The sequence below is a fragment of the Melospiza georgiana genome, chromosome 5 (assembly GCF_028018845.1).
Source record: "Melospiza georgiana isolate bMelGeo1 chromosome 5, bMelGeo1.pri, whole genome shotgun sequence".
NCBI classification, from domain to species: domain Eukaryota; kingdom Metazoa; phylum Chordata; class Aves; order Passeriformes; family Passerellidae; genus Melospiza; species Melospiza georgiana.
The window spans coordinates 546,570-561,763 of NC_080434.1; the positions used below are offsets into that span (position 1 = coordinate 546,570).

Sequence of the window (15,194 nt, forward strand, 5' to 3'; positions counted from 1 at the left end):
TATTTTTGATGATGTTACTCTTTCAAGATACTCATGCAGGCACTACAAGCAGTGTTGTTTGTTTATTTATGACCACAAGAACAGCTGCAGCAGATCAGACAAATAAGGGATCATTGTAGGAAGATACTTGGAGACACCATATGAAGACTGGATAAGTATTTCCCTAAATATTATTATATTGGATGAATATTTCCATCTATTTCCATTTCTGGAGAAGAATACATGTCCTCTCTTTTATTCAGTTATTGCTTATTAGAGGATTTTTATGCTTAAAGGTTTTAAGAACCTTTGCTAAAGGACCTCATTAAAAGCATTTCAAATGGGCAGGAGATCTTGGAGAGCTGCCTGTGGCTGCCTTACCCAGCACTGTGCCTGTCCAGACAAACAGACCTTGAGCAGCAATCCTCCTCTGGACCACCCAGCCTTCCAGCATCTCCTGCAAATGGGGGACCTTGTGCAGCAAACAGTGTCTTCTCTCCTGCACCAACACAGCATCCTCCAACCTAGGCATGGAGCTGCTTGGGCTGGGGAAGCATTTCAAGGGAAGATAATTTCTCTTGAAATACATAGGAGGTGAAAACACTGTGATAAATTACAATGGTATAAAAGATGAATTTGCACATGGTTAGAAATACTTATGTAGGTTACTAATGGTACTGCTGTCACCCAACAGTATGGCTATTACAGAGCTGCTCAGAAACTTTCATAGAATATTCCAGCACAATTATTTGAACAAGGGTGCAGTACAATGCATAAATGATCTTTTTACATGAGAATAAAGACTTAGAGCTAGCTAGATTATCTGGTTCCAACGTGGTAAAATATAATTATTTCACTCACAGAAAGATTCCTATTGTGTTTCCCATAACTATGTGATGCATTCTCAATGCCCTATTGTGGCATCTGCATGCAGAGCACTTCTAAACAGTAATTACTGGTATAATTCTCACACACAGCCACTATGTGTATCACAAGCATGGGTGGATTCACTTGCTGAAGCAGAGCACTTGTTTTCCTTGCTGGAAACTGAGGGAGGAAAAGGAAACATAAAATCTCTTTTCGGTCTATTACAGACTGCAAGTGTCTCCGTGCAAAAAATGAAAGAATATTTTTGATTACATGGCTGCAAAAACTGTAACGCTGCCCCTTATTTTGATAGCTAGCCTACATTTTCTTACATCCACTGTAACTATTTACAGTGGTAAAGGTGTAAAATATATGCCTGATCTTGATCTTCCAAGTTAAAGCTGAGCTGAAACTTAGTCTTCTGAGAAAGAAAATGCTTCATGGAACTCAAGCTAAATGAAATGCAGCAACAGGGACTGCCTTTCTTTACACATATGATAAAGGAAACTAATATGGCCTGAGATGCCACTGTCTTTGCAGCAGAGCTGTTTTACAAGGCAGAAGGGAAGCGTCTCTTAGCACAGGCAGCTGAAGAAACACTGGCACTGCAGCACAGGGAGAGGAGGAGCAGCAGAGCCAGGACTGCCCTCCAGCAGCTCCCCTGGAGCACGGGTCGGTCTGTCCCTGGCATGCTGCAGAGCAGGAGCTGGGCTGGTAACCAAGCCCCCTGCCTCTTCAGGAAGATGCTGGCTGAGAAAAGATTATATCAAAATATGCTCACTGTGATTATTGGCTACAGCAGTTGCTAAAAACTGAGGTGCCCTTGCCCATTATTTTCAAGACCTTTGAATCTTGATGGGGTCTATGTTCTGAATCACATCTAAAATCAGGTTTGCTGTATTTCTTTCCAGGAGTCAATGGGTAACTATGCTCTCATCCATAAATCATATCCATCAATGTGACTTAAAAGGACAAGTTATTTTCTCTCTGAGGCTTACAGTCAAAATAGATCTCCAGGAAATAATACTTTTTTTCATTACACTTGTGATCATGAACAGATCCTTTTCTGCTAGCCTATGTTGATATTTACATAATAAATCTAATCAGAGCATATTCAAAGTACAAGGTGTAACAAAGAGTGTCAAGTGAAAATGGGTTCCTACCGGCATCATGAAACACAAAAACACACCTGGAGCTCATAAAAGATATTTTAATTAAAAGAAAAAAAAGGTTAAATTCCATAGATTTTTTTGTCCTTGATACATCCCTTGCCAAAATTGTTGCCATTTGGTCAGAATCAGAAACATCAGAAACGTCCATTTAGTCATGATCCAGGACAGTGCTCCCAAAAGCACTGAGATAGCTTTACTGACATCTCAGTATTTTGCTTTCCATTGTGCCCTTAGCCACTTAAAATGCTACAGGCTATCAGCATACTGATGCTGCAAAATGTAAATATGGGAAATGGGCCTGCCTCCTAACCTCTCAGGAGGCAGTCAGTGGACATTGGCCAAGCGGACATTTACATCTCCAGATCATCAACATCCCCCTATCTCCAGACAAACAGTCTTGTGAGAAAGATGTTTTAACACTAGGACAGAAAGCATGGAATGTTGAGTAGAAGGCTATTTCTCAGGATCCTGTACTTCCCCTGCAAAGTCTGTCTCTACCCAATAACCACCAAAAACCACCCATACCCTACAGAGTAATGCATCTGGGCCTACATTCCTGAAGAAGCAAACAAAAGAATTAAAGATCTCACACGTTAGAAAGAAAAAGCTAGCTCCCAATGTATGCAAACTGCATCCCTCTGCATATTTTTAGGTGTATACTGATTGACTTGTCTCAGTGCTTAAAATTAGGCTGCCTTTAGGCAGCCAAGTCTCTTTCAAGAACTACTGATAATGATATTATTAACTTTTGGTACTTAAATGTTGTTAGTAACACCTGATTTATCCCACTAAACAGCACTACTATTTCATCCTTAGCTCTGGACTGTGGAAGTACACAGCTTTGAGGTTTTCATTTGTTTTGTCTTTTCAGAAGGTGCCAATAGAAGCAAACTACCCATCAAACTGATATGAATACAGACTGTTGCATGAGGGATTCATTACAATTTAACCTTTCTTTTAAAAGGTATGTTTTTAAAGTTTTTTAAATGTTTTTAAAGATTTTAAAACATTAGTTATTTTAATTGGTTCTAGATTCAAATAGAACAAATTGAGCACACAAATAATTGTTCCATCTTCTGTCTTCAACTCCCTTGAAAGGTCACAGAACTTTTCTTTTTCCAATAAAAAGCTGGGATTGTACCTGCCATTAAGATTTAATTGTGATATAACTTGTATTGATATAAGGATTAGTTTTACTTAGATGTAATAATTACAAAGACATTGATATTAATCTTAGTTCAATATTGGATATAAGCAGGCCTTGGCTCCCCATGAGATAAAGAACTGAATCCTGTGTATTCTGGCTGAGGCAGTTCAGAAGGTCAATAAGCAGGATTTCTTTGTCATTTAGCTTTGTCATTTAGAAATACAGCATTTCCTTCTCTTTGTTCAATTCACATTGTTGAAACTACTTCTAAGCAGGTGTTTAGAACACAAATCTTACAGACACTAAAATAAGGAGATGTTTGGTTTTTGACATGTGCGATCTGGTTGGCTTGCAGTTGACAAGGCATTTTACAGGAACACATCTGACTTTTTTACAAGTTTCCAACAGCAGTAAACTTTATTCCTGCTGACAGCAGAAGCAATTGCTGTGTTCAGAATAAAACTGATTGGTTTAAAAGTTTAACTTTTTTTTCTTGTGTCATGTTTTATGCTCTAAGGTTACATTTAAATATCTTTCAGATAATCATTTTGTAAAAAACAATTACTTGTATGTTACTGGGGTAAAAATATGTGTGAGTGAGCACCAAATCATTGCAAGGTAAGGGGAAGTGGGGTTTATTTGAGCTGGAAATAAGTATTTAACTTACTCATGTAGAAAACAGTATTTTCATAGTTGAATTTTCACAATTTATTTTCAAGATCAGAAGAACAAAAATTAAGGGAAATAATAAAATAAAAGCAAGAAATAAAACTGCCATCATAACCATCTGGAGCAGGAACTTTGTGTATTGTGATCCAAACATCTGCCCTCATGATGGCATGAGGGGGCAAATTCTTGGGAATTTCTGATTCTTGATTAATGGGCCTCATTTTGAAATAATATCAATAGTGGCAACTCAGCATACACAAGTCTGTAAAATATCACACACAGATTGAGCAGCTAACACTATTACAACCATTCTGCTTAGTGAGGGATGATCCAACTGAAGATGCTCCAGCTACCAGCTGCTACTGCCAGCCCCCCAACAGAGCTCAGTACCTCTGCACCACTGCTGAGTCAGCCGTATTTTATTTTTGGTTTTGTTTGAAAGTGTTTGGATCCCCTAAAATTAAAATCTGTGGCACTTTATTTCTTCCAGAAAAATTGCACAATCTGTGCAACTGGCTGGCAGGTCAAACGAGGCTGAGAGAAGAGCACAGAACTGTGTTGAACTGGCTTTGGTAGGACAATGGAAGGCACCTTCGTTTGGCTCACATGGTGCTATTGGCTTCTTCCAGCAGACTGGCTTCTTGTTATCTCTCCTGTTTCCTTCTTCATGCTACTGGCTTTATCAGGGAGGAGTCACAAGATGCATTAAGCGCGTATCAATGCTACAGGATATTTTGGCATTGTTATCAATTATTTTAAAAATCCATAATTTAAAACATAAATGAGTCCATGCTCAAAGATGCCTTGTCAACTGCAAGCAAACCATAAGACATTTTGCATACCAATTCAGTGGTAACATTCCTCTGCAACAGTAATTTCATCTGTTTTCATAGGTTCTGAGATTTTTCTAGCCCAATCACCTCCTCTGCACCTGAGTAAGTAGTTTGATTTTTCTGGCACCTCAACAAATAAATTTCACTCATTTTTTCCACATGCTTCAAATGTTGCATATGCCACAGACACATTACTTACTAAATAGTAATATTAGCACAGAACACAAGGTTCTGCTTGAATTAAAAATTTCAATATACAGTAATAATATGTGAATAATTAGGATATGTCCATGAGGTATCAGCAACAGTGCAGAGAGCTACACAGCCCTTTTGATTCAGTTTGTCAGCACCTCAGCACTCTGTCACTGTGCTGTCATTTGTTACTGCACCCCTCAGCCTTCCCTTTCACCTTCAAATCTTTACATTCTAGTTGGCTGTCCTAAAACTGCATTGGCAAGCTCTGCATGTCTATTACAAAATAACAGCATTATAGTGTGATGCAGCAGCTTACACCCAAAACCAAAATATATTTTACTCAATATAATCTATAAGTCTTGACATATCAAGTGATAGGCTTCAGCACAGCTCCCCTAGTGCCCCCTCTCTGCTCTGCTCATCATGCTGCAATTTTCTGCCTACTAGGTACATTCATTGATTGATCAAGGCTTGCAAAAGTCTCAGTTCAATAGGATACACAGGACCTCAGCAAAGGCTGTTTTATGCCTGTCAGCAGTATGATGGGAATTCTATCATGAGACACAGTGACTACTTGCAATCTCATAATTTCATTAAGCAATAGTGCAAGTGGTCTCACTAGACTGAGTAGATGACATATTTGCATGAACAGTGAATGCCATCCACCTCATTTAAAACAATACTGAACAAAACAGGGAGTTTAACCAGAGAGAGGTCTCTTCTGAACAAGCAGATCATTTTCTAATCACATACTCACTTGCACCTAGTGGGTTGGGGGAGAAATGAAGAAAGGTATGAGATCAACTCTAAAAATAGTAACTCACTCTCCTGAAAACAAGATATACTTACAGAAATTACAATGTCAGTTCCAGTATTGGGAAAGCAGCAGACTCAAAGTAACTTGTTAGTCTCTGAAGAATTATATTCTTCTGCCAGCTTTTTCAGGAAAATCTAATAAAACATTGATGAAATAGAAGAATAATTTTCTCTGCATAAAAATTAAGTGGGAACGTGAGTCTATACGATGGACAGTTTTTGCATTCATCTCACATCTGCTCAGGAACTGCAGGAATCATTGGGAAATGGCACATAGAATATTTCTAAACTGATGTGTATCTGAAATAGTAGATGTCAACTCGAGTCCTACAGGAAGTGACAGTCGATACCAGCTTGTTGCCAGCTATTTCTGCAACAACCTATAAAGCTTGACACAGCTAGGCAGTCTTGTGCTAAGGCTAGATCCTATTGTTTCAGAAGAAATAAAAGGGAAGACAAGTATTACCAAGCTGTATCGAAATGCATAATTTCACACAAGTCTGTGTGCTGGCACTTGTCAGAACCTTCAGAGGGAACTGAGGTTCTGACAAAGAGTATTAGAGTTTAGGAGTAAGGGTAAATGCCTTAGGAACTCCATAAACTGCAGTAACTCAGCTGAGTGATTTCTACAGAGTTATTTACCATCTGTTGGTGATGACTCAAGCTAAAAAAAACACAGATGGATCTCGATCCCAATTTTTGTCTGGGTTTTTTATTTTGTTTTTGTTTGTTTTACTCTGTGATTTTTTGTGGTTTTTGGGGTTTTTTTGGGTTTTCGGTGTTTCGTTTTTTTTTGTTTGAACTGTTCTAAACTTCTGAGAGGATTAATATTTTGCGTCATTTCGGAAAAATAGATTTTTATAGGGAGTGTCTCCTAGTTTGTACTTATTCAGAGCTAATTCTAAAACTATTTATAGTAATAAATGATGCCATGAGTTTCAGCTTTAAGGCTAAGTAGTCTTCTTGGAAAAACTTCCAGTCTGTTTGTAATGCATTCTGAAATTCTCTCTGCTATTTATTGAGGCATAGATTATTCAACTTCCTTCCTCACACATATATTATGTGGTGAATGGGATTTACAACAGCCAGCCTGCTCAGCAGGGAGACTCCTGAATTAGCCAAGACAAATTACCAAAAAAAAAAAAAAAAAAGAAAGCACAAAGCACAGACTGAATCCTTATGTATCTCCTGAAGCCTTAGAACCTTGTCAGAATTTTCTGTATGGAATGCAATTCACATCCTTAGAAGTTCTAGAGGACTGGGATGACCAAGTAATCACTTTGAATACAGAAAACTGGCTCAATCTTTCCTTCAAAATAGAAACAACCCCTCCGAATAGAGTTACAGACTCTTTTTATTGTTTAAGATACATGGAGTTTAAGTTAATAGTAAAAAAAAAAAAAAAAAAAAAAAAAAAAAAAAAAAAAAAAAAATCCACATTAAAAGGAAGACACAGGTACCTCTGTGAAAACCATTGGGGTCACTTTTGTGTGCTAAACTCAGGTTTGCAAAGAAATCACCTTTGAGCACCCTCACTGGGGACGCCAGGAGAATTCAGTATATCTGGGGGATGGATATCAATGGCACTAAAGCAGGAAAAATCATAAAATACTCCTCTTAGTCCAGATCGTAAATATGCAAGCAAATGCACAATTAGTGTAATTGGCCAAAGCAGCGTGACCAGGGAAAACTAAAAGTTCTTCGTGTCTGTGCATGAAGTGGGGTCTTTGTGGATTCCTTCACAGCACAGAGTCTCCGTTGCACTGTAGGCACCTTCCCTGCAGCAGTTCCAAAGGGAAATAATGACTGTTCCTGGCAAACAGGACTTGGAACTCTCACAGTGAACTAGTCATAGCTGGACTACTTCCAAAGCTACCTACAAACAAACCAAGTGTTTTGCTCAAGCCTCAAGTGCAATGAGGAACAGATCGGAGAGGGGGCTGCCCAGCCCTGACCCCTCCGCACAGAGCAGGCAGGCTGGACCTGTGGCAGCTGAGCACCCTTCTGAGTTCAGGTTTAACACCTTTTCCAATGTAAGGCTTTAAACTGAAAGTGATGTAAAACCCAGATTCTGAGGCTTAATTCAACTATTCTCTTCCCCTTTTTCCCCTTTATTATAGGTACCCCGTGAAGTTTTAGACTGCCTTTCAATCTTTGTCATCTGTTGATCTATGTTCAGAAAGTTACTAGCTTACAATGGCAGCAAAGGTTCTATTGATTCTTTACTTTTAGTTTTGTTTCACATATGCTTGAAATTTTTCAAATGGAAGCCTAAGTTGAGCAAACATGAAACCTTCCTCAACAAAGTTCATTTACTTGTCTTCAGTTAAAAGGCAGAGCTTTACAGAGTGCTTTGTGCATGTGGACTAGCTTTAACTAGAAATAATAAAATTCAGTAATACTAATTAACTTCATTTAGAAAGAATGCTTTCTGTACTTTCAGTGGCTTACAGCATTACTTTCTCAACTACAGGTCCCAGCATACCTGGGCAACTGCACTGCTTGTGTTCAACGGGAAGCAAGGAAGTTTTGCCCCTTTCTTGAATCCCACTCAAAATAACTAATGAACAATTTAGTGTAGAAGACGACCTACACAACTGAGAAGCTGAAGTATCATCAATCCCCATCTTGAAGAGCGAAAATAACAAAAATGCCTTTGTGGATCTGATCCAACAATTTGGACTCTCCACCCTGATAATAGTACAAAGAATACATTTAGAAAGCACAAATTAAAATTCATTCTGTTTTCAATTTACGTGCTACCATTAAACATACACTATTACCTTAATACAAACTAGAAGGGATGTGATTTTCAGTAGAGGCAGCCTCTGTTTACTAACACAATTTGTTCAAGAGTTGTAGGAGCAGGAAGGTAGAATCTATAAATTCCAGACCATGCTGCCCACATGAACTGAATAGAACTGCTAAAACAGAGATATATGGCTGAAGGCCAGATTTTTATGCCTGAGGCTTTCTACTGCTCATGGCACCAATTTTCAGGCATATCACTGATGTGCTTCTGCTGATGTCACTGCAGTGATTCCACAAAGTACTGCTAATTTTAAATTGCAGAAAAAGATACTCTGTCCTCATTTATTACTTTTCAATTTCAAATACACAGAGCTTATATCACACAATCCTCCTTAATGCTAGAGGTATAAGAAAGGTACAGAAAGAGCACTTTTTTTTAAACTGAAGTTGCTGAACACCAGAAGCTTGCTTTGACTTACTCAGTACCTCTGTAAATCTGGCCTTGTGTGATTAGCTGCAGTAATACTGCTGAGAATGAAGCCTCACATTTTGTGTCTGTCACTGTTGTGGCTTAGCCAACAGTCATTCCTTCCTGTGACAAGGAACAAAACCCACTGCTTGTGGATAGCAACCACACAACATCTTTCTTCACAAAGAAGGGTTTTGTTGTGGATCAAAGAGTTAACCTGTAATATCTAAGAATTAACAAAGGATCAGATGGCTTAGTAGATAAATGTGTCTTCCTTCTTGGACTAAGTAATTCTGGCTTTACAATGCATTATACATGGCTGCAGTCAGAAGTACAACAGGGCGTTAAGAACATTTCTGTAAGCTCTTTAAAAGTACAAAGTGGTTCAAAATAAAGGAAAGAGTACAGCTTCTAAGCCGTGTTCTCCAGGTTTCTTTGAAGGAGAGAAGAAAATGACAGTACTTTCCCTATGGGGAACTTCCATGTCAATGTAAGAAAAGTGTCTATTTGTAACCCAGAGTGCCTTTTGTATAATTATTATTTGAATCCTTATCTTTGTCCTTTGGAATGCTGTATCTTTAGAGGACATAGAACAAATATGTTAGATATGGACTTACAAAATTTATATATAATACCACAAGGTGAACTGATTTCACAGGAAATGTCTCTTGTAGCATTTTTGCCGTAACACTTTAAGTAAGCAATCTTACTACTGGCCTTATCAGGAAGATGGGAAAACAGTATTAACCTCCAAAAGGTTAAGGAACGTAGTACAAAAGCATGATTGGGAGTCACAAATGTGTCTTCACATTACAGATTTATCTTTGAAAGGCTCTAGCATGAGTTATACATTGACTTCAAATCTTACATTCAGACCTATAGAAACAACCCAATTTACAGTAGCATCACACAGTAACCTCTTCCAGTTCAGGAAGAAAGAAATGTGTTGCTAACCTTAATGTAAATCTCTTTCATCTATTTTTTGTAAGTGCAAAATACAGTGGTAGAGGAAAACACGATATTTTTCCCAAAACCATGAAAAACAGGAAGACAAAGACTTTTTTCCTTTTACCCAAGCATTCAGATTCTTATGCACTTTTCTTTTAAAGAGTGTTGAGCTTAGCAAAGCTGTAATGTACAATGTCAAAAAGCTCAGTCACAGATTACATGGATTCTCTGCAGTGAGAGTACAGCAATGATATCTAAAGTGTATAGTGAGAGCACTGCCATTGTCTTGACCTTTTTTCTATGTCTGCTGAACAACTATATTTTATGCATAGAATTCTCTCCAGTTTCCTGAACTATGTCTAGCCTTTATACGTACTGAGAGATGGAGAGGAAATCCCACAATAAGAACACAGAGAAAAGAAATTTGCATGTATATTACTTTAAAACCATTTCAGCTTGACCTTCCATGAAGAATGGTTTAAAGGATGAATGCTTTGACTGTGAATGCAAAGGTTAATTGTCTTTATTGAGTATTGCTGAAAGGACCCTAGTAAACCATGAAGGTTTCTTGGAGGGACGTACTAAAGAAGGATAGGAGAGAGAAGGTTTTGCATTAAAAGGACAAATCCCTTAATATCCACATTAATATCTCCATGTCCCAAGCAGAAGACTTAAATAAATGACACAGACTTTCATAAGAGGCTGTTGAGTGTTATAGAGTACTACACTTTCTGTTATGGAGTGACTAACTTTAAAAAGAAATAAAACTACCTACCTAAACTCATTAAAAGTCCTCCCACACCACACCAAGCACATCAATTTCTCAGGCTCCTTCTTTTAAAACATAAATAAAATTTAAAAATTACAGAATTCCTCAGGGTATTCGTTTTCCTGTTAACTTAAATACTGAAGTGATTTACATGTCTAAGACCATAAAAGTACTCCTTGCTCAAATTTTTATGGTTTCCTTGTTTGAATTTCTTTATCAGATATTTTACAAATCACATAAATTGCATTGGAAGACTATTGTCACAAAAACCTCTTCCGTGACCAGTTTCATGCTATGTTGTGTGAGTAGTTTTATATCACTAGGAAATGTAAAACTGCAAACAGACTAGAAATATTCTCTCATGAGCTGAATAAAAAAAAATCAGCTATTATTTACAAGAATTTATTTATTCAGAAATAAAGTGTTTCATTCTTTTGCATATTAAAAGTGGCAATTTCAAGACACTTAAGCACACTATTAATCAAACATTTTGGGATTGTAATGAAGAACTCTCACTGAACCAGTGCCTTCAAGTAATAAATGGCTTTCAGGATGTTTTTTAATCCATCATAATAATAATCTCACTGTTACCATACATTCAATTACAAAGCAACTTTCTTCCAGAGAAGTATCAGTGGTTTACACACTACAAGGAATACTATCTCCCTCTCAGACTGTACACAAATTGTGGTTGCTAAACAAACATAAGAGGAACAGTCATGATACACATTAGAAGAATTATATGTCAAATGAACGAGCAAATGTGAAGGACAAAATCTGTAATAATCCATCCAATGTCAATGCAAATCACAAGTCAACAGGGTCCAGCAAACACAAATGCCTCCTAACTCTTTGAAAATGATGTTCAATTTCAAGCAATTACATGCCTCAACACAGTTTTTAAATACACTAAATGCAAAACAAGTTAATTCATCATCTTTTGCATATAAAAACTACAGAGTCCTATAAAATTCATGATACTCGTACAACCATACCATTTCATGTACGTTCAAAATGTAGGTAAAGACTTGCATATACATTAGGTAACAGAAAGCCCTTCACAACACTAAACCCAAGACTACAATGCAACTATGATATAATTGTTTAGTTTGTGTACTACTCCTTTAAAACAAAACCCCCACAGGCTTGTGAGTTGAAAAGTCAGAGGGAAGTTCTTGTACGCAGCTGAGAGAGATCAAAGGAAAACCAGAACAGCTCAAAACCTCTGGAAGAGCAGTCTGTTTTCCATACTGATTACTTTCTTCAGGGTTTTATGCACAGGCTAGTAAGGGAAAGCACAACCATCTTCATCAGCAGGTGTTGCACACATGATACTTGTTGAGCTTTTCACAAAATCACCTTTCAAAATGTCTATTATGAACATAAACAATTCAGAATCTATTACAATCAGTGCAATAAATAACACAGAAATTTTGAATGTTTTGAGGTGTATAGAATCTTCATTTATAACATAGTATGTGTTTTCAGCGTCATTATTACTATTTTCTTTAGAGACAACCCATTTCTTATTATTAGTAGGGAAGTTGTCAGTATTTTTTTAGGCTTATTGGCATGTATTTGTCTTAGCGGAGGAAATCCAGTAGCAAGAGAGTGTCCAGCCCGTTTCCAAAATTCTTGGCAAGCTGTGCTGCGACAAGCTGCTACCATATTTGACATTCTTGACATGAGCCCTCCACGCAGTGTGGTGCGGGAGAGAGTTCCCTCAGCACCTCAGTACCTCTGTCTGCCTCCTATCTGTGTGCCCTGACTGTCCCTTGGGCCTGGCAAGCGGCTGTGTCGGCCCAGGAGAAAAGGAGTGGAGCACTCCCCCCCTCCTGAAACTACCCAGAAACTGATGAAACCTTTCACGACTTGGAGCAGTGTGGGAGATGCTCTTTACTGCGCCCAACTGCAGCAAGGTCACCAGCTGGGAACCTCCTAGACCCCCAAGAGCTTTGTCCCCCACCTTGTACTGTGGCGCTGGCAGAGCGGCTGGAAGGCTCGCACTGAGAGGGAAGCCCGGCCCGCCGGAGGGAGGTGCGGGCCCCGCGGCGCGGCAGGCCCACGGCTGCCGGCGGGGAGCGGCTCCCGGCGGCGCGGCGCTGGCGGCCGGGCCCGCACCACCCCCTGCCGGCCGCAGGGGCCGCTCCCGCTCCGGCGGCGCCCGGGATCTCTCCCAGCGGCCGCGCATCAATAAAACACCCGGGAAAGCCGGGAAGCGCATCGTGCCAAAGCGGCTGGTCCCAGAGCTGCCCAGACCCTAACAGAAATGCCTCCTTTGGAAGCTCCTCTCGTCCTTATGAGCAGAGAAGTGCCGATGCTTACTTCTCAGCTGCTTCCTTGCCCAAGGTCGCTCAGCCTATACAGGCTGCAACACGAGTCAGTCCGAATTGCAGCGCAGGTAACTACGGGATAACTGGAAACCCCTGCTCTTCAGCTTAGGCTGGATGCGCTGCTCACAGCGGGACCTGCCTCAGGCTTTACGGACAATTCATGCGAAGTGCTGCCCCCTTGTAGCATAAACACATTTTCTTTAAAGACCCCTTAAAAATAATCCGGTACAATAAAACTTTTCGCCCGCTTAACCGGAACACTCGTCTTTTGCCTTCCACGCAGCTGTGAATTTCACAGCATTCACAGCTGTCTCCTGTGAATCCTGTGAAGGCTGAGGCAGCAGGGAGAGGACTCCCGGGCAGCCCAGGCAAGCAGCGTTTGCGGCGGGGAAGCCCTGGAAGCGCTGCGAGGATCAGCGATTCCCAAGCAAATCGTTTTATGGGCTTTCCTCTCCTGCGCTTCCGTCACCTCAAATACTCAAACAGCGCTGCAGTCCGGGGGTGCCTTTCCCTGGGAGATTAGTAGGAGTTCCAAGCAAGGCTGGGGGGGATGAATATTCAGTACTTTCAGATCTGGTTTACAGGAAAAGGAAAGCAGCACTTCAGCGCTCGCCAGTTTACCTTCCCAAAGGCAAGCCCTTCTCCGCGGCCCGAGGAAGCCGGCGCCCTGAGGGGGCGTCCCGCGGACGGCCGTGCATGAGGCGGCGAGGGACGCCTACCTTCCCCTGCCCCTCTCATCGCTTCTTTGGCGGTACCTCCGCCACCACCTTGGCGAGGTGTATGTGTGTCCCGCCCCTCCGGCACGGCCCGCGATCCACTCCGGCTCAGCGGCCCCGCGGAGCTCGCCCCATGCGCCCGCTCCCCTTCTGCTGCCTTCCTGAGCCAGCCGCCCTCTTTACCGCGTATAGACGGACAGAGAGATTTATATCATTATCACTAGTATGATGATGAGATGATGATGATGGTTTGAGCCAAATTCCGCTCAGGGCCGGGGGGTTGGCAGCAGGTGTAGGAAGGCTCCGTCTCCGCAAAGGAGCATGCTCAGCGCTCTCAGGCATGCTCCTTCAGCGGGGAGGGAGCCAGAGCTGGGCCGGGGGGCGCGGGGGGAGCCGAATCCTCGCAGCTCGCACCGTCCTCATGCAAAGTTTGATCGTACCAGCGGTCCCCGGGCCGCGGCCCAGCGGCTCGGCATCCCACCGCCGCTGCCTCAGCTTCGCTCGGCTGGGGGAACCGGACACCGCGCCGGGGGCGAGCCGAGAGGGGGGGCGGAGGGGTGGGGAAGGGTTTCCCCGTCGCTCCCGGCGGCAAGGGGAGGAGAAAGAGGAAGAAGAGGAGATGCCCAGGCCAGAATGGCTCCAGAGCCAACTTCTGCCGGGAAAGGCGCGGGTCAGTTGCCGCTTCCTCCCAGCTGTTCCCGGCGCTGCCCCCAGTGCTCATGCAAAGCCGAGAGCACCATGAGCACTACCATCATCACCACCACCACTATTATTATTAATACTGCCATGACGGTGCTGCGGGCCGCGCCGGCAGGAGGGAAGCCGCGCTCGGCTGGAGCAGCCGCCCTGCCGCGCTTCTCCCGCCGGCTGCGCGCCCCCCGCCCGGGCTGCCGGAGCCCCGCGCAGCGCCCCGTGCGGGCCCCGCCGCCGTGAGGGCAGGGCCGATCCAACCCCGGCCACAGCCACGGCACCGGCGGGTCGCCTACCTTGAGCTCCTCCGTGTCCAGGTTAGCTGATCTGTCCATAAGCGAAACTGAACGGAGCGGACTGGAAACTACGGAAGTTGTGCCAAAAAATGAAGAGGAACAAAGGGGGGGTGGGGGCGGGGGGGAGGTAAAAAAGGGGGAGGAGAGGGGAAATCTAGTCTGTCAGTTTCCAGCCTAAACTCAGCCTTGTCCTCCAAACCGTGGCAGCTCCCCTCAGTCTCATTCTCCGCGATCACGCCTCCACCGGTTTAAATAAATAAATAAATAAATAAAATATTTCACTTTTTTAAAAAATAACTCCCTTAAGGATTAAAGCGACAGGTGATCCTTCCCTGGTGAAAGAGATTCGCGTCCTCTGGCAATGAAAGGAGACAGCAAAAAAAAAAAAAAAAAATCCACTCAGTTTAAAGATTTTTTTTCTTCTGCAATAAGCTCAGGAACCGGCGAATCGCTGTATCCCGAGGAAAAAATCCTTCTTCCCTGGACAGCATCATGCAGCAAATTTCAAGCAAATGTGTTTAAACTGAAGAGAACAGTCTATGAT

General features: G+C 41.8%; 1 protein-coding gene across 1 annotated transcript in view; it reads right to left on the minus strand.

Moving 5' to 3' along the window:
• The window catches only part of SGCZ (sarcoglycan zeta), a 374,092-nt gene extending 359,946 nt beyond the window's left edge, over positions 1-14,146 (minus strand). Inside the window, exon 1 of the mRNA XM_058025112.1 lies at positions 14,105-14,146. Coding sequence (XP_057881095.1) covers positions 14,105-14,140 — 36 coding nt within the window. The 5' untranslated portion in view covers positions 14,141-14,146. The remainder of the gene's footprint in view (positions 1-14,104) is intronic.
• Between the last annotated feature and the right edge of the window lie 1,048 nt (positions 14,147-15,194).